Consider the following 23,382-nt stretch of genomic DNA (forward strand, 5'->3'; position numbering starts at 1 on the left):
AAATAGTCTCTAAATGCAATGGTTGCCACCATTTCATATTTGCTTAATCCGAGTTGTAGCCTTCCATAATTTGTATTACATTGTATTGCTCGTAGTTGTATGTATGTGTCCCAATGGCATTTCATCTACCTGGATGGGATGCAAAACTCCATATGGAGTGTAGATAAAGAGACAAATTGACAAAAAAAGATCGCCTTCAAAAATGAAGGCTCGTAGACAACCCCTTCTTCACCCACCCCTTTCCATTTCCCACAAAGGGTTTTCAAAGCCCAGACCCAGTACAAAACTGCTAAAAAGAAATGTCATGTTTAATCACAATAGAGTAAATTTTAAAAGTTAGACCGGTACAATAAATACACACTTGATGTGACATGTCATTTCTGATGAGGCAGGACTGTGGCAATAGTTTGGTTTATGTAAGCAGACAGATGTTCACGTGGAACACAGTGGATACTGCCTTCATCCATGACATTCTGTTGCTTCAGACAAGAGTATAGTTTCAATCGAAAAGACAAAATTCTCTGTACAATTCCACCTAATAAAGTCCTCCTAAAAGATAAAAAATGGTTTCAATTGGTTAAGGAAATAGATGGACTTTTCAGGACTAGAAGAAGAGGTAGGAAGCTGGCTACCTGATACTTTTCTATTTGGGGTATTAGTTCATAGTCTTTCATGGGATTTGGAAGAAACTGGTGTAGCAAGGAGCAATAAAATCTGTTCGCATTATTCGTAATGGTGCACTCGCTTCAGATTTCCACATCCACAGCTGTTTCACGAGCAAAGAAGTTACACAACTCGCTCAAAGCCACCATTATGCCAGACAGATTCCGCTTCCCAGCATAACTCTAATAACCACTTTCCTCTGATCGTCAGCTGTAAAAGTTCTTAATTGGAAGCATCAGAGTTCACACTTCCAAGGTCTGCCGCAGGAGAAGTGATAGATGACGGGGTGCTGGAGGAAGGCCATCTTCCATTTGCCTGAAAAGAAATGAAATGCATGTTAACGGACCTACCTTTCCCAGCATCTTAATATGCAAAAAATGCAGGGGAAATAAAATTACACTTTTAATCTTTTGCTTTTTACAATACATTGAGCTGTATTCACCAATTAAACAAGTACGAAACTCAATTCCTTTAAAAACTTTTTTTTTTTTTTTTTTTTTTTTTTTTTTAATGGACCCATTTAGGCAGCAGGGTTGGTTCTTGCAAACATACATTGAAGGGGCAATCTAGTTAATTACAATTCTAATCGCCAAAAACCTTCAGATGTTTAGTTTCAGAACGTTGATCATGGCCCAGCCAAATAGAATTATTGGACTTCTAGGCACCACGACCTTCCGAAACGCGGCCTGATAGCACCATTCTGTCCTCTGCAACTCCCAACTCAGTGCTGCGTTATCATGGAAATATGGCACATCAAGGACGTTGTCCTATATTGCTTGCTCACGCTTAGCGGGTGCTAAAGACCTTAAACATCCCTGGCAGTGACACTGTTGGGCATTAAGTGATTTGAGTCCTTCGGAAAGGGCCCTGCTTTGTTCGGGACAATTTAATGCATCATATTGCACTCGTTGGGGGGCGCAAATGCTTCAGCTATTATATGCAGAGATCTATACCACCAAGGGGTTTAAAAGAAACATCGGATAGACAAAAAGAGCAAAGCTACAGCTCACTTTGATGGCACTCAGAATGTAAGTGGCCCAGAAACTCGGCATCCATGGAGCCAAGCACACCACCAGCGGCCATTATATTGCCAGATTGTCAACAAAGAAAAGCTAGAGTGAAAAAGGTCACAGGCATTTTCCTGCTATGCATCCTGATTCTTACCAATACATAATAATAAGTCATTTATAACACCTGTACACAAGTGTTTCTAGTCACAACAAGACAAGGGAGGGAAGATAGAGGGAGGACAAGACAATCTTACTAGGCCTTGTGTCATTCAGATCGTGCGCAAACGAGAATGCAAGAGGAAAGGCAGGAGAGAGTAGGTGGGGGTTGGGGGAGTGCAAGGGAGTGGGGTGGGCAAAACAGGGCAGCAATGTTCTGAGTAAGTGCAACGCGGCTCTGGTTAGTGCAGGGAGAACAGGGGACTGTAGGGTTACAGTTAAAGCCCCCACGTGCGTGGCAGGCACGGAGGCAGTGCAAGGGTGACTGATCAAGAAAGAGCCTAGTACCCAGTGAGACGGAGGTTATGCAAGCAACCAGTCTGTACAGCAGACAACTCAAGTAGGTCAGCAGGGGAGGGAGAAAAGGCACAGGAGAAAGTTTTGATCTGCTTCCGGAAAGGTTGTCTGGCTCAAGTTTGAGGGGCAGGGAGGCACCTGCAGAAGGGAGAGATCTACCCCCCCCCACTCTCTGCCTGGAGAATCATCTAACCCTTAGAGAGTTGGCAGTAGCTGAGCGGAGGACTCCAGAAGGAAGGTATTTTGGAAGAGAGCATTGGATGTAGTGCGGGCCCCAACCCCAGAAAGCCTTGTGGACAATGCAAAGGGTCTTGAACTTGATCCTTGCAGCCACCGGGAGCCAGTGGAGAGAGTTCAGGGCTTGAGAGATACAGTCCCTGGGCTGGAGGCCATCGATAAGTCTTGCAGTCTTGTTGTAGATGTATTGCAGAGGGCAGAGAATAGACGAAGGCAGATAGAGAAAGAGGCTGTTGCACTAGTCCAGCCTAGAGAGAACCAGGGAGCTCTGGAGACGGTGAGCTTGTGGGGGAAAGTGAGAAAGGGAAGAGTCCCTTTGAGATGTGCAGCTGGTAGTGCAACTTCTTGGCGACGTCCGAGAACGTGAGGAGAGCACAGAGTGGAGTCGAAGATGCCACCAAGTTTGTCTCGCAGGTAGTCTAAGGAAGAGGGCCCAAGGTGGGCAGCCAGAGAGGGGAAAGCGGGAGCAGGGGTTCCAATGAGAAGGGTCTCTGTTTTACTGGCCTTTAGGCAGAGATCCTGGGAGGCGCACCAATCCTGAATCGTGGATAGACAGTCAGGAATGAGCTAGAGAAGAGAGGCAGCTGAGGGGAGCCCGAAGAAAAGCCAAATGCCGTCCAACTAACCCTGAAAGTTAGAGAAGGTGGGCCAAAGGGGAACATTAGAGGTTGAAAAATCAGGGTGAGAGCATAGAGCCATGGGGAATGGCAGGGGTGGAGAGAAAGTGAACAAGTTGGGCCTGGGAGGGGCAGTCCAAAAGGAACGTGATCCATGATGCCCAGGTTCTCGGAGTCGATTGACCAGGATGGCGTGGTTGACCGTGTCGAAAGCAGAGGAAAAAAAAACCCAAGGAGGATGAGGACAGAAGGAATGCTGTAATCGAGGTTAGAGAGCAGATCTTCACGGGTGTTCAGGAGAGCAATGTCCGTCCCTCTGACCGAAGCCAGACTAAGACAACCAACAGATTGAATGGAGAGCGAGCTGAGAGATAGACAGCTTTTCCAAGAGTTTTTCCAGGAAAGGGTTGGAGGAGATTGAGCAATATTTTGCCGGGCAGGTAGGACCAGCAGACAGCTTCTTGAGGAGGGGCTGCACAAGGGAGTGCTTGAGGTGAGAGGGGAAGTTCTACTGGCTAAAGAGTGATTACAGAAATGGCCAAGGCTCGAGCAAGGGTGTCAATATGGTCCTTGATGGTTCTGGAGGCAGCACCTGTTTGGAGAACACTTTCATAGATCTAGAAACCTTGTTAGGTGTTTTCAGCGAGAAAGAGGACAAAAGGAGAGGAAGAGATGGCCAAAGGGGGGCCGAGATAGGGGAGAGAATGTCCTGAGTTTTAGAGGAGAAGTGAGAGGCCAGAGCCTACAGAGGGCCTGGGAGGGAACAGGAGTGGTAAAGACTGCAACAGGATTGGCCAGTTCCTTGCAGATTTTAAAGAGTTTGGCTGTGTTGTTAGAAGCCGCAGAGACACACGCTTAAATGTGTGCTCTGTTCTTGGACAGGCCAGTTTGCCAGAGGATGCACCTGAAGCCCTCAACTTCGTCTCAGCCACCCTGCACTTTCGTTTCAGGACAGCGAGGTCAGAATTATACCAAGAGTTGCACTTGGAGGTAGGTTTCAGCCAGATTCTCATGACAGTGGCAAGGATGTCCAGGGTGTTGGAAATAGAAAGATGCAAATTAGAAAGGGTTGTGCGTCAGGGCGTGAGTCAGCCGTAGGAGTGGGAGGAGCAGAGAAAGTAGAGGCAGAGGCAAAGGCATCCACTAACACACGCTTCATGGGCCCAATGACCAAGGAGGCAGTGCTGGGGGCATGTGGAGGCTTTAGATAGAGAGTTTGATGAGAGAAGAGTAGAAAATGGTCAGTCCAAGAGAGGAATGCTGAGAGGGTTAGAGAGGGGGAGGGCTGAGGTGATGAGAACTTCCAAAGTACGTCCAGCAGTGTGTGTCAGGCCAGAGAGCAGAATGGAAAGTGTTGCAAAGGTTTCAGAAAAGCCCAGAAGAGGGATTAGAAACATCCAGGTCGATGTTGAGGACTCTGAGAAGTAGCTTCCAGAAGAGACGAGGAGAGGTAGGTCCATTCAGAGAGGATGAGGGCAGCCTTTAGATGGTGGGCACAGAAAGAGTCCAGGAGCGATAGAGCGCCTGCAGACCAAGCAATCAAAGGAGGAGTAGCCCTGTGTAGGAATGACAGAGGCCAGGACCCACTCCAGAAAGATCAGGCCTACCCCAGGACGGTTGGTTGAGGGGCTCTTGTAGCCCACAGGGAGGAGTGTCAAAACTAGTGACTTGACCACTACGATCTTAAGTATGATGCAAAGCTAGCATAAAGACCACAACCTACTATCAATGATTTCTTAGCATTGGGATGGGATGCCCATTTCTACAGTGACAACAAAGGTTACTAGTCTAAAACAATGAAGTTCCCCTCTGTGTCTGACATCAGTAGTAGTTGACACCTGTGACCAAATTTAATTATATACACCGACAGCTATTTCATGACAGACTTCTCAGGGGTTATGACTGATATTTTGCCTAATGTGCCAGGCTTATTCTGATCTAAGATTTAGTGACACAAAAATATTCAAGACTTTATTGGAATGTTTCAAAAGCACACTCACTGTTGGGCTTGTGTACTTAATCTCAAATATAACGAGAAGAGGCCAAACGCTACCACTGCAGTGGTCAGACCAAGACAGTTATGGTGGCAGATGCTAAATTTGCTCATCTGTTTTATTTTTTCATTCTTTTAATCATTTTATGCTCATCCATTTTTGTACTCCCAGGTGCTTTAAGGTGAGGCAAATCCCCTATGAAATAGTTTAGTGTACAAGGGGGGAGAGAACCGCACTATGAAACTTGGCACGGATGGAATATAACAGGAATAGATGCATAGACCTTAGAAGGCGCATAGAAAGAAACACCATTTTGTAATTAGGGCAGAGGCCTAGACCTGCATGGCCGCGCTGCGCCAGTCAAGCTTCATGGAAGGATTCGACCAGGCCCAGATCATTAAGGCACAATGAGTCTGCACGACCAGTTCTCACGTTAGCTCACTTCCCCTTGTCCCTTCACTGTTGCAAATACTTTGTATCCATGGGAGGCATGTGCCCTGGAAGGCTGAGAGAACACCAGGCTCCTGGCAGTGCCAATTCATCACAACCCAGCTACCCATGCCTCCAACCCGGACCCAGCCAGGCCAGAGCCTAAACCACTGACCCGACCCCCCCACATGCCATGATAGCGAGTGACACCCCCCCCATCCCCAAGCATATACCAAGTCACCATAAAAGATCCAAGCATGTGCAACTGTTTCACCACTCAGCATAAAATACATCCTTTGTAACAGGAGGTGCAGAGAGGGATGAAGTATAGATTAAAACGAGGGTGGAAGCATTACCCCTTACCCCTGGCACCAGTCCCCGAGCCTCTCAGGTGCATGCCATAGTGAAGTAGTAGTAGGCTTAGCATTTTAATATAGTTTTAACAATGTAATTTATCAGAGACCTGACCTTCACCCCATGGAGAGATTAGCCCCGCTGATCCACGTGGGAATCGACAGATGACAGAAACGGATCAATTGTAGCCTGGCATCCCCTATGGAGCAGAATCATGTATAATGTCTTACCAATCAGCTGTGTGGGTTTAGACCCTATATGTGATGTCATCAGTGACGCTGTGGCCTCTAAAAAGGCATCAACATTCAGTCGGGAGTCAGAATGTTCAACAGCAGAGTGATTTGCAGAGATTTGTATTCTGTACAATTAAACTTTGCAAGCTATCTCCTGGCTTCTTTCCCTAGAGGGAAATATTCATTCTAGCATGTGCGCATCAGGGACTTGCCTTCATTTAGTGACCCCTGACGCGATCCCATCGCCCACATACCTGCAGAGGTATTCAGGTGGCCTCTCCGGAAGGGCTGTACCCACCTACTGTGACCAGTCCCAAAACTAGTACGCTCAGTGGCCTTGTGGGAGCAGTCTTTTTGTAGAATCCTACCTGCTCTTTGGAGTGTGGTGCAGCGCCAAGGAGAGATTCAGGCCGGTTGTGGAACCCTGTGAACGGAGGTCTTCGGGAGAACGCACACAAATAAAGCCTGCAAGGGATAAAGTAGGGTTGGGTGTATGGAGCAGGGTGAAGATTGTGAGCATGCAGTGATGGAGAATGGGAAATGTCTGGAGTGTTGATTTTTTGCCTTTATTACATTTTCATTGATATTAAGGAAAATGAATACAAGGAAAAGGGAGTCTCCGAGTGAGGGGAGATGGTGGCGTCACTATCACGCTTCTTGAACAGTGTGGAAAAAAATAGGAGGATAAAATATAGGAGCTCTGCATAATTAGAGAGCTCGTGAATAGTAGTGGTTGTTATTTTAGTTTGTTTTGTTAGTGTATTTTAAAAGTGTAAGGAGGAGGCCCAGAAGGGAAGGTTTGGTGTGCATGTGTGAGCATATCAGGAGAGTGCAAAGTGTGGGTGCAAGAAGCTCTATTAGGAGATCGTGTGGGGGGAGGGAGATAGTGATTTCTGCTTTTGTGTAACTTTGACAGCCTTAGGATATATTAGAAACAAGCCAGAACTGTATATCTATTGGAACTGTTTAACAGTGACACAGAAGCTTAGGCTCAGTCCCATGGTTAAGAGACACACGAAGCACGACAATGGGTGTGGAAACGCTGCAAAACCACATATGCAAGGCTCTGCCCCTATATTGTGAGAAGACTAAGTAGTATCATAACCAATGGCTGACAGACTAAAGTGGGGATTTTGGGGGGGGAGGATGGGTGGAGTTGAATGCACTACTCATTGCCAGACCAGGGCTCTTGACAGAAGCATGTTGGAACATATGTTAACATACATGACAGCAAAATACAGGGGGAGAACGTTGCAGAAAAGAAGGGAAGTATTGAACCTCTGGAAAATGTAGGCGGAAAGAGGATCCTAAGAAGGAGGGGGCAACACACGACAGTAGCAAGGAGGAGGAGACAAGCAAAGGGGGGAGCACTAGAGACATGGAAATGCCAGTAGCATCCACACAAACAGAACTAGCTAGGCTGAGAGCAGCATGCAATGTGACCATGGTAGACACTACCGTCCCCCCCCATAGAGACACCAGTACAACCAGTGGGGGATGAGTGGAAATTGGGTGATTTAGGATAGACAGCTTGCCCATAAGGACTGTTCACAGAGTGTGACGGAGAACAGACAGACTGGGGTATGAGAACGTGAGGTCCCACAGAGGAGACTAGTATTCGAGTGATTTTGATGAGATTGAAGAAGAGGGAGACTGGGACGCCGAGCAAGCACCACAGCCCACCCCAAGGTTAGAAAGTATGAGGGACGGAAGGTTAAGGGAAAGATTTGCACGGAAAAAGAGAAGTGCAACCAAGGGTGGAAAAGGAGAGATGAAAATGCAGATTCAACTGATACACAAGGGTGCAGGGAGGCCTCACTATGAACCCAGGGCAAAAATGGATAAGAATAACCTCGAGGCCCTCGGCAGAACTCACAGCGGTTTGAAAAGAACACAGCGGGTGTGCCCTTAGGCATAGAAGATATCAATAGCCTGTTAGTGGCTGCAGTTGGGGACCAGGCAGAATCAGTGCGGGTCACAGCATGGGTACCCAAGAGTGAAGTTGAGCAATGATGAGGAATTATTTAACAAAATTAGAGCACAGGTATGGTATGCGCATTGGCAAACGTTTCTGATACTCCAGATTTCCAATCAAATCAATGCACAATGGGGGATGATTAAAACGCCGCCTAGTACGTTCTCCGGGTCCAAGAGATGTGGAGAGCAGAAAGGGCAGCACCTGGGACCAGTCAACATCACTTTTCTATTTTATAGTAAAGCGGGACCTGCCTAAAGAAGTACAGAAAGCACTTGACAAGATAGCAGGGGTAGAAGCAAAGGGGTGGCCCGGGCTTCAAAGCCTCATAGATCACCATTGCAGGAGAATAAAAGAGCACAAGAAGGATGGAATGGAAAAGATTCAAAGGACAGGTTGAGGAAGCAAAACTAGTCCAAAATAAACTAGTGAAAGTAGCTGCGGTATCGACAGGGCCAATGCCACAACAAACAGAAGGGGGGGGGGGGGCAGGGCACACCTCTAGTGTGACACAGGCAAGAATAGCAGCAGTGTGGACTGAAGGAGAAAAGGGGCAGCCAACAATTCTCTGGACCCTAGTGGTAAGGAGGACAACCACAAGGACGAGGTGGGTTTTAGGGGTCAAGAGGGGGGGCATTTTGGTGGTCCAGGACCAAGGAGGGGGTTCAGGGCAGTGTTGGACGTGCGGGAGATGAGGGCATTTCTCAAGAAAGTGTCGAGTAGGCAGGGAGGAGTAGGTTACAATTACAATCAGCAACAGCAACCAAGGGAGCCTCCAAGGGTTACGCCACCAGAATGAGGCCTACACGTAGTTACCACCACAGATCCCTAGGCCTCTGCCCCCCCACAACAGGCAGTACAGCATTACCAGCCACGTTCTAACTCACAGCAAGTACAGAAAAGGAATGCTTTTGGCAGGTGACTAATGGCACCACAGCCCATTCCAAGGTGCTACAGTGGTAGGGGGAAATCCTTACTCGTTCCTGGGACAGATGCATTCCACGACTAGGACGCCCACAGAGCACTTGGGTGTCCTGTCCTGTCGATGACCCAAAATCCAGAAGAGGAACCGTTTGGTAGAGCTAGAGAACAAACAATTCATCATTATGGTGGACTCAGGAGCAGAAAAGTCATGCATCAGTGAAGGTGACTTCCCGCTATCAGGAAAAGCTCTCGGCACAGGGATTCTCTGGGGCCGTTTCAACGGTTCCTTACACAAAAGATTCAGATGTAAAAATAGGAGGGAAGGTCGTGAGGGCCCCGCTGCTGTAGTCTGAGAGTTCTGCTGTCAACCTGCTCGGTAGGGATCTGCTAAGAAAGTCGAACATAACAATCTCATTGATAAATGGAGGTATTGTCTGCGCCACGACTGGCATGTGTTCAATATGAGCAATGCTTATGATACACGCCGTGGCATGTGATGTAGCAGTACAGGAATTCCAGTGACTCCCGTCATGTTCATCTATGGCATTAAAGTGCTAGCACAAGCAGTGCCCCAGAACACCACAACCTTCTGAAGTGTCCCTACTGATTTCATCTTTTGACCGGTGGTGACCCCAGAAATAGTTGCAGAAATGATACTGTCCCAAGACTTAGAAGCCTAGTAGTGTCAGCAAAAAGAATTGTGGTGTTAGAGACTGACCCACATGGCTGCCAATGGCGCACCATGTTATGCATAGATCCCACTGTGCCCTTCAAGGAATTAACTGAAGCAGAACTTTTTGAAGACAACAATGACGGAGAGCTCATCCTCAAAATGTGCATACTCTGGGAGAATTCAAAGCGCTCTCATTGCTGTGGTCTCACCACCCCCAGTCAGCCAGGCAGACTTGCAGCACATTCCTACACACTTCTGGACAACCAACCCACACGATGTAGGTATGAAAAGAAGTGACCTCTGTAAGAATCACACTCAAGTGCAGGGCAGTACTCCCCCGAGTGAAGCAATACCCATTGTATAGAGAATCCGTGAAAGGATCTGGGAAACAATACAGACTGCTACACCAAGGGATCATAGTACCCTCCACCTCACCATGCAACACAGCCAATTACCCCATTAAAAAGGCAACAGGGGCAGTTTGAGGATGATCCAGGACCTCCAGCCCCTTAATAACATAGTACAGAAGGAGTTCCCACCAGTTCCCAACCCGGCGTTCATTTTGTGCGGCATCCCCAAAGAAGCAACCCATTTCACTGTTGTAGACTTGAAGAATGCCCTTTTCTCAGTGCCCCTGCACCCTGACTTGCAGTACCTCACAGCATTTACCCTGGGCGGAAAGCGCTACCAACATACTCATTTGCCTCAAGGGTACTGCGAAAGGCCCAGTATATTTAACAGGATACTGCACGAATACTTGAGTAACATTCAGGTGCCCAGCACAATAATTCAATAAGTGGATGATTTACTAGTGTGGAGTGACAGTGAGCCAAGATGTAGAAGGGACTCCATTGCACTATTGCAACTGCTAGCACAAAAGGGGTACAAAGTAGACAAGGCAAAGCTCCAGTACTGCCAACTGGAAGTGCTCTATCTAGGGCAACTTATCTAAGGATGGGGAAAAGGATCATTCCAGACAGGGCAGCAACAGTGTGCCACTCCCAAGCCTCTCCCAGGGAAAGACATGTAGAAATCCTTAAGACTGTGCAATATTTCGAGGGCATGGATTCTTGACTATGCCGCATTACACAAGGCCACTCTTGCAAGACCTCAAGGAAGCACAAAGAAAGAAACACAATAGATTGACTCCAGAGATGATCGAGAGAGTTTCAATGATTTAAAGCAAGCAATATTCACTGCAGTCATTCTTGCCACCCAAGATTACACGCAACAATTTTACATTTTCTTGCACTGAAATGGCACACTCATGAGAGCAGTACTGACACAAAAGAAAGAGCACAATGGGCCACAAGCCTCTGGCCTATTACAGTGGCACACTCGACTCTGTAATGCAGGGGCAGTTTGCATGCAAATAGGCTCTTGCTGCAGCGGCCTCTGCGAACGACAACTGTTCCACAATTGTGATGGGGTTCTCACTAATGCTATATGTAGAGCATTCATTATTTGCCATCTTGGATCACTCAACATCCAATCTCACCAACCAGCGGGCATCTGTCTACGAGATCATACTGTCCAGCCCACACATTTACGTTGTAAGGTGTACAACAGTGAACCCAGCCACGTTCCTCACACAACCATGCACCGCCCAAGATTTGCAACAGCATGACTGCAATTTATGAAGTCAAAGGGGACGATATTCCCACTGCTAAAGACAGCCCCCTGGAGGAAGGAGAAATATTTGACGGGTCAGCGTCAATTGACCAGAATACAGGGCAGATGCATGTTGGAGCTGCAGTAGTAAGCCAGGAGGAACATGAATATGAGAAACTTGTAATGAAAAGGTTACCCATGCTCACTTTCTGCTTCCTCATAGCTCAATTCTGAGCCTGTTCTGACGCTGTCCTGCCTTCACCCTGCTCTCCAAGCATCTGGATTTCTCCTGGACCTTGCAGGGGTAAGAAATCAGAATTTCAGTATTTTACAGCAACTTGCATATTGTTTTGACTACGAGGTTTGGAAATCCACCTCTGCTAATGGGGGCACAGCGATTGCTGAAGATCAGCTGTTTTCTTACTTGGACCCTTTTCTGTGTGTTTTTGTGGCTCATTCCACTACTACTGTGCATTCCTTTGCATGTGTGTTGCTGGCCCCTCAAAGATGCCGTACTTTGTTCTTTGGGACTGCCTCTCCACCTGGTCTGGCCCGACTCCCACCTCCATTGCCTGCCAGGCCAAGAAAGGCCAACAGCTGCAGCCGAGAGCAGGCACAGACTACTACTGTCCTCCCAGAGGGCTCCTTTTCACCTTCTGCTTCCTCATAGCTCAATTTCGAACCTGTTTGATGCTGTCCTGCCTTCACCCTGCTCTCCAAGCATCTGGGTTACTCCTGGACCTTGCAGGGGTAAGAAATCAAATTTGACAGCGATTCACATTTTGACTGCAAGGTTTGGAAAACCACCTCTGCTACTGGGGGCACGGCGCTTGCTGAAGATCAGCTGTTTTCTTACTTGGACCCTTTTCTGTGTGTTTTTTTGGCTCATTTCACTACTACTGTGCATTACTTTGCAGGTGTGTTCCTGGCCCCTCAAAGATGGCCGTACTTTGTTCATTGTGGTCCACCTGGTCTGGCCTGACTCCCACCTCCATTGGCTGCCAGGCCTAGATAGGCAAATAGCTGCAGCCAGGAGGTCCCAATCACTGAAGGCCCACACAAAGGCCCCTCCCCACCCCCCCCCCCATCTGCTTCCTGTCCGCGTGCCATGAGACTTCTACCACCGCACAACCCTCAGTTTGCTTTCGCTAGACTACCATGACTCTCCTACCTCACCCAGCATGGGTTAGTTGCCTTCTCACACCTGCCTTTACTCTCAGCTCACCCTCTGAAGTCTTTCTGTACTCACCTTTCCATTTTACCGACTACATTTCGTATCAACATGGCCTTATATGTAACTGGAAAGTCAAACTTGGTATATTTTGCTTTTAACTGGAAAGTCGAACTTGGTGTATTTTGCATTTAACTTTGCCCATTGATTGTAACCTACTAGCCCAGTGACTGTTTCATACCGCTGCACTTGCATACTCCGCCTTCGCCTCTCTACCTTCCCTCCCATGGCACTTTGTCTCTCCCATCTATTCCAACTGCTTCGCTATCAATTATCCTTCCCTTTTCACCGAGTCTGGTAAGGATATCTTGGCCTCTAACCCTGGTCTCCCTATTGCTGATACCTATTCCAGCACCTCTTCCAGACAGACCCTCACAGACATCCTCTTTGTTGTTCCTTCGCCTGATCTTTGGACCCCGCATATGATCGCTGTGCTCCGTCCTGTCTCCTCTCCCATCAACAGTGGCACTCATTGAGAAATCCTCAGATTCCTTCCACTCCTCCAGAGTCATCGTTAATGTCTATCTAAACGGCACTGTCCTGGTCCAAGGTCCTCAGGCTAATCTCCTCCTCCTTGATGGGCGCTTCCCTCGCCTCATCAACTTCCTTTGAACTCCAGCTGTCCCTTCCTCATTCCTCGGCTACCTTGCCCACTCCTCCCTACACCTCTGGCCCATTTCAGGCTACCTCCACCACTCTGCAGGGCATACCTCTGATCTGTACCCCTCCCTGGAATGTCTTTAAGGCTGGCAACCTTCACCTTGCCACTCTCGCATCGCTGTCAAACACTCCTCTGACATCTGCCACCTTCTCGAACAACTGGACCTTGATGTCCCCAGTCTCACTGAGACATGGTTCACAGCCAGCTCTGTCACAAGCTTTGACGCTCTCCTCCCTAAAGTCTATAAAATCCACTCCGCCCCCAAATCCACACAGCCTGGAGGTGGTGTAGCCTTGATCTTCCTGCCACTATCAGTCCCACTCAGATCTTCCCCTCCTTCAAATGTCTCTCCTCCCCTTCCCTCCCCCCTCCCTCCCTCTGGCCCTACGCGTTCTGCAGGTCACACAATTGATGTCTTAATCTCCTCTGGCCTCCCCCTCTCTAGCGTTCCAACTACTGCACTCTCCTGGAGTGACCATTGCCTCCTATCATCTCATCTCACTCTTCCCCGCCAAGCCTGCCCCAACACTGCCACCTATATTCTCAGATATCCGTCCCATAAAGCGTGTGTCAGTTGAGGCTTTCGCTGCCACCTTCTCTCCCCCTCTGGCTGACTCAGTCCTGTCCCTTCTCCATTCTTCTATTGGTGACACTCTTGATGCTCTTGCCCCTGTCATGAGGATCCGTTGGAAGTCCAAAGACAAGTGCAATTCTTGGTATGACTCCGACCTAGCTACACTTAAACGCAGGTGTAGGGAGGCTTAGAGGAAATGGAGGATTTCCTTCTCATCCTCCGATAAACTGGCCTGTCACCTGCTCCAAAGGAAATACTGACTCTGTCTTCACCAAGAACAGTCTCCACATCCAAGCCCATGTCTCGGCAGCATCTAAAAACTCGCCCAACCTCTTTAAAATCTGCCAGGAGCTGGCCAACCCTGCTGCAGTCTCTACCCCTCCTGTTGCCTCCCAGGCTCTTTGCAATGCCCTTGCCTCCCATTTTATCTCAAAAACTCAGGACATCCTGTCCACCCTCATCCCCACCCCGTACGCTCCCCTCACCATCTGTACTTACTGACCCTCCTTCAGTCACCCACCATCCCCCTTCTCGTCCTTTCCTCTTTTCTCCCCTGATGAGGTCGCTAGACAAGTCTGATCTATGACAGCCTTGTCAAAACAGGTTCATCCCCCATTCCTCTAAAACCATCAATGACCACATTGATGCCCTCGCCGATTTCTGCAACCATTCCTTTGCCTCCGGATCCTTCCCCTCCTCCCTGAAGAACTCCACTGTACATTTTCTGAAGAAACCCACAGCTGATCCTTCCTGTCCTGCTAACTATCGCCCAATTTCCATTACTCCCTTTCTGGGCAAACTCCTGGAACAGCTGCCCATCTCCCAGCTTAACCTTCATTCGGATTCTGTTGGCTGTCTCCACAACCACCAGTTTGGCTTCAGAGCAGCCAGAAGCATGGAAACTGCTCTCCTGAACATCCATGAAGATCTGCTCTCCAACCTGGATTCAGACACTCACTCTATCCTCATCCTACTTGATCTCTCTTCTGCCTTTGGCACGGTCAACCATACCATCCTGCTCAACCATCTGCGCGATAACCTGCGTATCACTGATCAGCCTCTCACATGGCTGACCTTTCGTCTCTGATCAACCCTCCCAGATCCAACTGGGGTCCTTCCTATCATCTATCTTCCTCTCTACTTGTGGTGTTCCCCAGGGATCCAACCTCTCGCCCTGGCTTTTCAACAAATACCTGGCAACTCTCGCCCACTGCATTGCCATTTTCTGCTCAAATTTCCAGTGCTGCGCTGACAACTCATTTTCAGGCTGCCCTCAGCCAGCTCCTCCCCCTCTTTCATCTCCGATTGCCTTCTTGCCATTCAAGATTGGTGTTCCACCAATGATCTTTGTCTGAATGCCAGCAAGACAGATCCTCCTCAACGGCACATCTTCCCCATCCTTTCCCCCACTCTGGCCAGCCTCCCCTGGCCCTCATCCTACCCCCACTTGCACTGCTAAGAATCTCAGCGTCATCTTTGATTCCACACTTTCCTTCTCTGTACACATTTCTGATGTCTCTAAAAAGTTTAACTTCCTACTGCACCTCAGAGGTACTCTCCCTTTCCTCTCCTTCCCCCAGAAGCTCATTGACTCCCAAGCTCTAGTTCTCTCTAGGTTGGACTACTCTAACAACCTCTTTCTAAATTTACCTGCCTCTACTCTCCGCCCTCTGCAACTCATCCAGAACAGGACTGCAAGACTTGTCCTTGGCCTCAAGCCCTGGGATTGTCTCTCTCCAGCTCTGAAATCTCTCCATTGGCTCCCAGTGGATGCAAGGATTACATTCAAACCCCTCTGCATTGTCCATAAGGCTTTCTGGGGCCTGGGTCCAAAATACCTTCAGCTATCCATCTGCAAATAACTTCCTGGTCTGGAGCTCTTCGCTCCCCCAACTCCCTCAGGGTCAGTCGTTTTTCAAAGAAATAAGCAGGGGGTAGATATCTGTCTTCGGCCTCCCTCTGGAACAGCCTCCCTGCCACTAAAACTTTCGGAAGCACCTCAAGACCTTCATCTTTTCTTCTGCCTTTGCACCAGTCTCTCCTGCTGATCTGTTCACTTGGCAGCGTTCACCTGGCGACCCTCTGTCCTCCAGGCCCAGGTACCTGCTCACCCTGCCACCCCCCTCCCCCTTACTGCCTCCGGGCCACCCCTTGCACCGGGGTCTGTATCTGTACCCATACAGTCCCCCCTCTTCCTTGCTCGCACATTTCTGACCTACCCTGTCTGCTTCCCTAAACTCAGCACTTGCTGGCTGCACTACCACTTATTTGTTTGCTTTTATTATTTATTTCTGTTCTTTTGCTCTGCCCCGTCAACTTCTCCCCCCTTCCCTGCACTCTTCCCCTCCCCCTCTCCCCCTCTCCCATGCACTTGCGGGTTCTCAATGTGACTGGGCCTAGTAAGATTGTGGTTTTATTTCTCCTGTTTCCCCTCCCTTGCCTTGTCGCACTCTGAAACACGTGTATGAGCGCGATAGAAATAAAATAGCAATGCATTACTCGGCAGCAGAACTTGTAGCATTCAATGAAACCCACCAGGCGTTGAAGGGGTGTTCCGTCATCATTTATTCAGACTCTGCTTACGTCAACACAGCAGCGCATGTAGGTCTTTGATGCTGGAGAAGGAGGGTCTTCAGGCAGGCAGATGGCTTATCAGTACAACATGTCGCCCTGCCCAACACACTGATTTCCGCCCTCACAGAACCATCTGTGGTGGCGGTTGTCCAATGCGCAGCATAGCCACAATACTGAGCAAAAGCTGCAGCATATCTCCCAGTGCGCACATCTGCCAAATATGTTGGGACCACAGGAACCACGCGACCAGGAACAGACGCGTGCACAGCCCTACCAATAGTCCAAATAATCGAGCTAAAGCATAGGGCACCGCCAGTAGAGCAAGACACATTGCTCAAACGTGGGGGCATGCAATCCAACTGATCTCTTATGGAGACAACAAAGCACAGGGAAGGTAGTGATGGCCGTGGAATTACTACTCCCAGTTTGAGCAATTGCATTACCCTTCCCATAGCTCCAAACAACTGTAGCAGATATTCAGGAAGACTGGTTCATTCCCAATCTACAGAAACACCTCAACGATGGTCTTTTGATGCACCACCTGCCAAGTGTTTAGAACAGGAATGCCACTCAGGACATTGCCCCGCCCCTCAGACCATTTCGAGAGCTGCATATTGACTATGAAGACATGGGGGGTGGGGGGGGGGTGTAATGGAGCTAGATACCAGATTGTGGTGGTGTGCCCTTTTTCAAGGTGGGTTGAAGCAGGTCCCTGAACCCACCTAGATGCCAAGTGTGCCGCAAAATTCCTTGTACGAGTGGTTTTTCACTCCAATGGGGTCTGTGTGTGACGTTTTAAGGTCAGATCATGGCACACACTTCTTCAATGAGCTCTTCTAAGAGATCACAGCACCATTAGGCATAACACACTGTATATTCGTTCCACCATACCATTTGCCTGTGAGTGGTAAATGGAATACAAACTGCCTGCTAAAGAGGAGGCTCTCCAAATTGTGCAACACCCTCGAAAAGAACTGGGTGGATTGCCTACCCCGGCTCTGTTCCATTTGCACACACAGCCCAGTAAAGACGACCACCTCTCCCCTCATGAAATAGTGACTGACAGACGCATGCAAACACCCATCTCCCCTATAAGGATGGCATCAGATGCCCCTAAAGCAGCAGCAATTCTGGGAGAAGAGTTCAAGCAATACCTAACACAATGAACATGAGCAGTAAGGTGCGTCTCAAGACAAACACCACCACACAGAGGAGGCACAGACCTCAACAGCTCCACAAACGTACCCAGCACTCGCCCAATGCCTATTGCCGGGGGAGCTAGTGTATGTCAGAAGCTTTGTGAGAAAGTAACAATGCCGGGTTCTACGGGCCCTACAAAGTTGTTTCCACCCCACTCGTAGTGAAAGGCTCCGATATTGGATACACCTCTCAGAAATGTGCAGGGACCCGCGCAATTCAGTAACAGATGGCCAAGAGTAAACCAAATTAACAAGGGGGGTCCTGGGAGTCCCACTGCCAGACACGTTCAGAGGAGAATTGCCTAGCATTTCGGTGCTGGACTGCCCCAGGGCAGGACAAAGACTGATAAGTTTGGGATATTTCTTCTCTGTGAAAGATAGTGAGCTAAAGACTCTGGGTAAGTCTCTCGTAACCAGGACTAATGTCTGGCAGAGGGACTCCAAGGACCCCCCACCCCTTGTTAATTTGCATATTTAATTAACTTTGGGTCTCACCCTAAGTTACTAGGGGAATCCAGACGCGGACCCCTTGCTCAATATTCTTAGAGAGCCACAGATCCACCCTACTGATGAGGTCCAACCAGACCAAAACATGTGTCTGGGGTTTCTGTTGGTACTCTTGTTCAGAGGAGAATTACCTAGCATTTCGGTGCTGGACTGCCCCAGAGCAGGACAAAGACTGATATGTTTGGGATATTTCTTCTCTGTGAGAGATAGTGAGCAAAAGGCTCTGGGTAAGTCCCTCGTAACCAGGACTAATGTCTGGCAGCGGGACTCCCAGGACCCCCCCACTGTTAATTTGCAAGAGTAAACCAACACATCTACCTCAGATTATGTAGCTTCATGCTGACCACATAAGTGCATGTGAAAGAGTAACAGGCATGAGCTTCTCAAATTAAAATCTCCCTTTACCTCCCCACTACTTACCCTGTTTTTCCTAATAGCCCATAGCTTCCAATCCCATCGTTTTACCCTTTTCTTTCCATACTACAGGTACCACAACAATGAAGACGTCAAGCTGTTCTTTGCGTTGTGATAAAAATGTGAATAATAGCACTAGAATGTACTCATACTTGTGGCCCACATTTCATGGCCATTTTGTTTGCAGTTTTAATGTTTTCATTAGGGATATATTAGGGAATATCTGATCTGGGCTGCCCATCTAAAAGGGGTGGGGAGAGGAACTACAGGGACCACAAGTATCCAGTCCAATTTAACTGAATAGACCACAAGCCCAGATCTGAATGAAAGAACGAATGAGAGCTTGCTATTTAATTCAACAAAATCAAAGAACATAACCAGAACCACGTATAAAGTGACCCCCACAAATAGTATTCAGAGAAAAACGGGGGGCAGAATAAGTCAAGGTTATCCACAGTGCTTGCACCGATAATTATGTTGTGCCAAACAGGCTGCAGGTTCCTGGGAGGTGTGGGTATACTGCCATATACTACCACATGCAATTAACAGTTAAGAAGTGAGGGTCCCAGTAAATCTGCGCCAAAGGGATACAATGGTTGATTTCCAAATCGTATTTATTTTAAAGATATAGACAGCCTGACACTTGTTTTGAGCTTTCCTAGCTCCTCTTCTGAGGCTGATTAAAACACAAATAACCAAAGTAAATTGTCCAAAGTAAATTACAAATTCACAATTAAGAATTTACATTGTATGCATTGTCAACACCACAAGGGAATCAAAACAAATGGTGGGACACCAAAAAGGCCAATAGAAACAATTGAACATCCATCCTCACATACAGCAAAGGCAAGACACTTAAAAACAAGCTATCTCCTTTTATGAACATACCCCAACACCCAACTAGTTGGTTACACACTGCTCAAATAAAAGGGTTCCACAAATGTGGGAGTTGCACGATGTGCAAATATGCATTAGAAACATCCATTGTCCATTTTCGACTACAAGGTGACCATCACGTGCATTTTTTTATTAACTGCAATTCGACATTCGCGGTTTACTGTATCATCTGTGCCTGCGGATTGCAATAAATTGGTAGAACAATTAGACCACTTAAAACATGGATTAGAGAACATTTGTCTACCATTTGGCAGCCAGGAGCCCAAATAACCTCTGGCTAGTCATTGGCAAGCACAGCACCAATTAGATTGTAAGGATGATATTAAATTTCTGGGTCTCACCTAAGTCACACTGCCACAAAGAGGTGGCAATCTGACACTCAAATTGCACCAACTGGAGGCTAGACTTATATGTAAATACAGGACTGTATTCAATTGTCTGAATTCAGACAATTAATTTGCTGTATTTTTGTAAACACACAGAGTTCACAGTTTGTTGTATTACAATATCAGACAATTGCAATTCTACGCATTGACACGCTTGAACTCACAACCAGTGTAACCTCACTACTTGTATGTGTACTGTAATTGGATTTATTTACCTATATGGAATTCATACAATTCTACTCTTATATGTACTTGGTTAACACGACCACATTGACACTATTAAAAAAAACATCTTGGTCTTTTACCTCCATTGTTATCAATATAGTGATTCATCTCAAAATGTAATTCTTAATAAAACCCTAATTGGTCAATCCACTTCGGTATTTAATTATGGTTATTCATTTTACACAAATCTCTTTATATTTAGTAACGTTAATTATTTTTAGCCCCTCTTGGGCTCTCCTATACGGTTTTGACAATGTTCTTCCGTAATTGTTTAAGTCCATTCCATTCACATTTTAATCACTAGAATGCTACCACTTGTATCCTTGCAGTGGCATTCTTAGCCTTACTGGGTCACGCATCAACATGGCCACATACTCTACACCCTTCCCGTTAAGCATTACCTCACCCAATATGGGGGCTCCAACTGAGCCACACAGCGCTTAGCAACCAATCCGGACTAGTTGACTTAGAGGCATTTGGCCTCATCCTTTGCCTACGGGGATGCGCTTGCTCGTGCTATTCATTGTAGAAATCACACTCACCAGCAGGCAAGGCTCTTGGTGGCACTTGGCAGAGCTGCCCCCTTCTATCAGTAGTTGCGTGACATCCCAATTAGTGGTTTTTGCCCGTTCTGCACCTAGTTTTACTTTGTAATACAGAATTTGGAAAGCCTTTTCCTGACGTGCCATACTTTAACTGTTTACATTTCATCAAGGACATTTATTTAGATCTTGGTCGTATACACAATTTCGCATGGAAACGTAGCCAATTTAAAATCAAAATTACAATTTTTAACCACAGAATCTGCTGCAACCGCGAAGCATTAGAGGTATGTTTCCTCAATTATAACGATGCAATTTCAATTTTTAAGTACTTCGGGACTTAACCCTTTCATCAAATATGTTTGTTTTTTGCAGAACACTGCAATTCCCTGCCACACTCAATTGACTATAACTATTGGATACAAGGTATTATTTAATTCTCGCTAGTTTCCTACCTTGGTAAATTGTTTTTTGGTTGCGTTAGTCAAAATACTTTGATACCGTGTTTTTTCTTTTTTTCATTTTTCTCACCTTTATCTTGTCTTTTTTTCCTTCAATGCTAATCATTACTTTGTTTTATGCGTTTGACCAATGTGTCCTTGCAATAATATACCAAATGTTTACTTTAATTTTCAATTGTTTCTAGTGGCCTTTTTGGTGTGTTGTTGACCATGCATACAATGTAAATTCTTAGTTGCAAATTTGTAATTTACTTTGGACAATTTACTTTACATTGGTTATTTATGCGTTTTAATCAGCCTCAGAAGAGGAGCTAGGAAAGCTCAAAACACATGTCAGGCTGTCTATATCTTTAAAATAAATACCATTTGGAAATCAACCATTGCATCTCTTTGGCGCAGACCTACTGGGACCCTCACTTCTTAACACCACAAATAGTAGCAACTCCCATACAACTGTATGTACAAGTAGAATGTTTGAAATCTGACTTCCAAATGTCAAAAACTATGTAATACAAGCATTAATGCAAATATTACCAATAGCAGAAGTAGGGTAGCAAAAAGGCACGTTCTACATCATGAGAATAAAAAGCAGCATGTAAACACAAATATGATTCATACCATGGCTTAGGCCTAGATGCAGTTGAATATATTCATCATCCCTAACACTCCAACTGTTGGTATTCCGACAGGAGTACAGTGGGAAGACTAATTAGTAATGGGAGTTCCTATGTCTGCTCCTTAACACTTTACGCATCTGGAGAACCCAACGTTTTAGTACCACAGGAAGTACCAATGACAGAGGCACAATGCCCAATTCATCTTGCGTAATGAAGGAGCAAAGGCACTTTCCAGACACGCAACGTTCACCTAGAGCTTGTTGATTAGGACGCCCAGAAATGCAAAACAAGTTCGACTAACACCCACTGTCTGAAGCAAACCTACTTGGTGATCTTAGGGGCAAAAATACAAAAATGAGTGGCAAGAAACAACCCTCACGTGTAAAGCTGAAGGACCTTTAGACCTTCCTGAAATAAATGCGACACTTGCGGAACAGACATGCACGCAAGTCTGGACAGAGCATGACACCAAATTAACATGAATTGCAGCCATACAGAAGCCGGTAAGAGTGCAACAAGAAGAGACTTATGAACTATGCTACTTCAGTGAAGAAACTGTCGGTTCAAACAAACGGTGTAACAGAACGGTTATCATTCCAGACCAAGAGAGTCACCACAGCGCTGATGGACTACTACTGGGTGTGTGGCCAACAAGCATATTTGCACCTCCCACTTTCTTGGAGTGACTATTGTTCGCTATCTATGCTGCACTCAGGCCCATTAGTAGTCCTAGAACACCACCTAAAAGGGAGGCCCCTGCCTGACGAAGAACCCACAGTGCCACCAATGATCGAAGTACAATACACAATGCCGCCGCCAGACTGACATCCTTCCTGAGAGAGAACAGTATGACCAACTGCGAAGAAGGAAAAGATCATCCAATTACATAACGGACTCTTCTGAACTACTCACGCAAATACATAATACCAATTCTACAATTCCACAGAGACTTTTTTTTTTGCATCTTTAATACCAGCATATAGATGCAAGCAAAGGCAAAATGGCTGCAAATCAACAGATGGGAGCTGATCCAGTTGGCCAACGACACCACACAAGGGTTCAACGTCAAGAGTGGAGCCGAGGGCACCAAGACTAATGACAATGCAAAAAAGCTATGTGCTGGATCTGACCGCCATGGAAGGATGTGTTTATAGAAAGATCGGGGATTCATGTTGCACATTCATACCTTCCGAAGATGCTGAAAATGGGACATGGTCACATGCAAGCACTGCAGTGCATGACCTGAGAGTGAAGATAGAAAAAAAAGCTGGCGTTCAAGAAGATTGGTTCTCCCTAGCCTTCAGTTGGGCCCCATCATGGCTTGGAACATTGGTGAAAATGTTGGTGCCCATCAGGTTTGTCTTGGCGATCTTCTGCACGTGCCAACTGGGTCTCTGGTGTAGTGCCAAAGAATTGCCTAATAGCGCAATGATAGTGTCCGACATCTAGTGGTAATCGCAGAGTATTGCATCTTTCTTTCGAGGATCAAAAGGGGACATGGACAGAAGGCGCATAGAAAGAAACACCATTTTGTAATTTGGGCAGAGGAACAGGTTTGCATGGCCGCGCTAGTCAAGCTCCATGGAAGGATTTGACTAGGCCCAAATCGTTAAGGCAGAATGATCCCACACCACCACTACTGCAACCATGCTGCCGTCAGCCCAACTCAATCCTCAAGCAAGGACGGAAGCAGATGCCACCACTTACTTTATACCTCTACGCCCAGGCAGTGACTTGAGACCCACAGCTGCACAACCTGTTCATTGTAGTGGGGTCTTTACAGGAAGTACTTTTCAGGCTAATACAGCTGGCACAGGCAACCGAGGCTCCAGAGGAGACCACCCCGATTCAAGTTCCTGTT

General features: G+C 47.0%; 1 protein-coding gene across 1 annotated transcript in view; it reads right to left on the reverse strand.

The window, feature by feature from the left end:
• Positions 1-290: 290 nt before the first annotated feature.
• LOC138447638 (pre-B-cell leukemia transcription factor 1-like) overlaps positions 291-23,382 on the reverse strand; it is a 345,584-nt gene continuing 322,492 nt past the window's right edge. The window contains exon 9 of the mRNA XM_069603845.1: positions 291-978. Within this exon, the coding sequence (XP_069459946.1) occupies positions 886-978 (93 nt within the window). The 3' untranslated portion in view covers positions 291-885. The remainder of the gene's footprint in view (positions 979-23,382) is intronic.

The sequence above is a fragment of the Ambystoma mexicanum genome, chromosome 3q, assembly GCF_040938575.1.
Source record: "Ambystoma mexicanum isolate Mex_15411 chromosome 3q, UKY_AmexF1_1, whole genome shotgun sequence".
NCBI lineage: Eukaryota > Metazoa > Chordata > Amphibia > Caudata > Ambystomatidae > Ambystoma > Ambystoma mexicanum.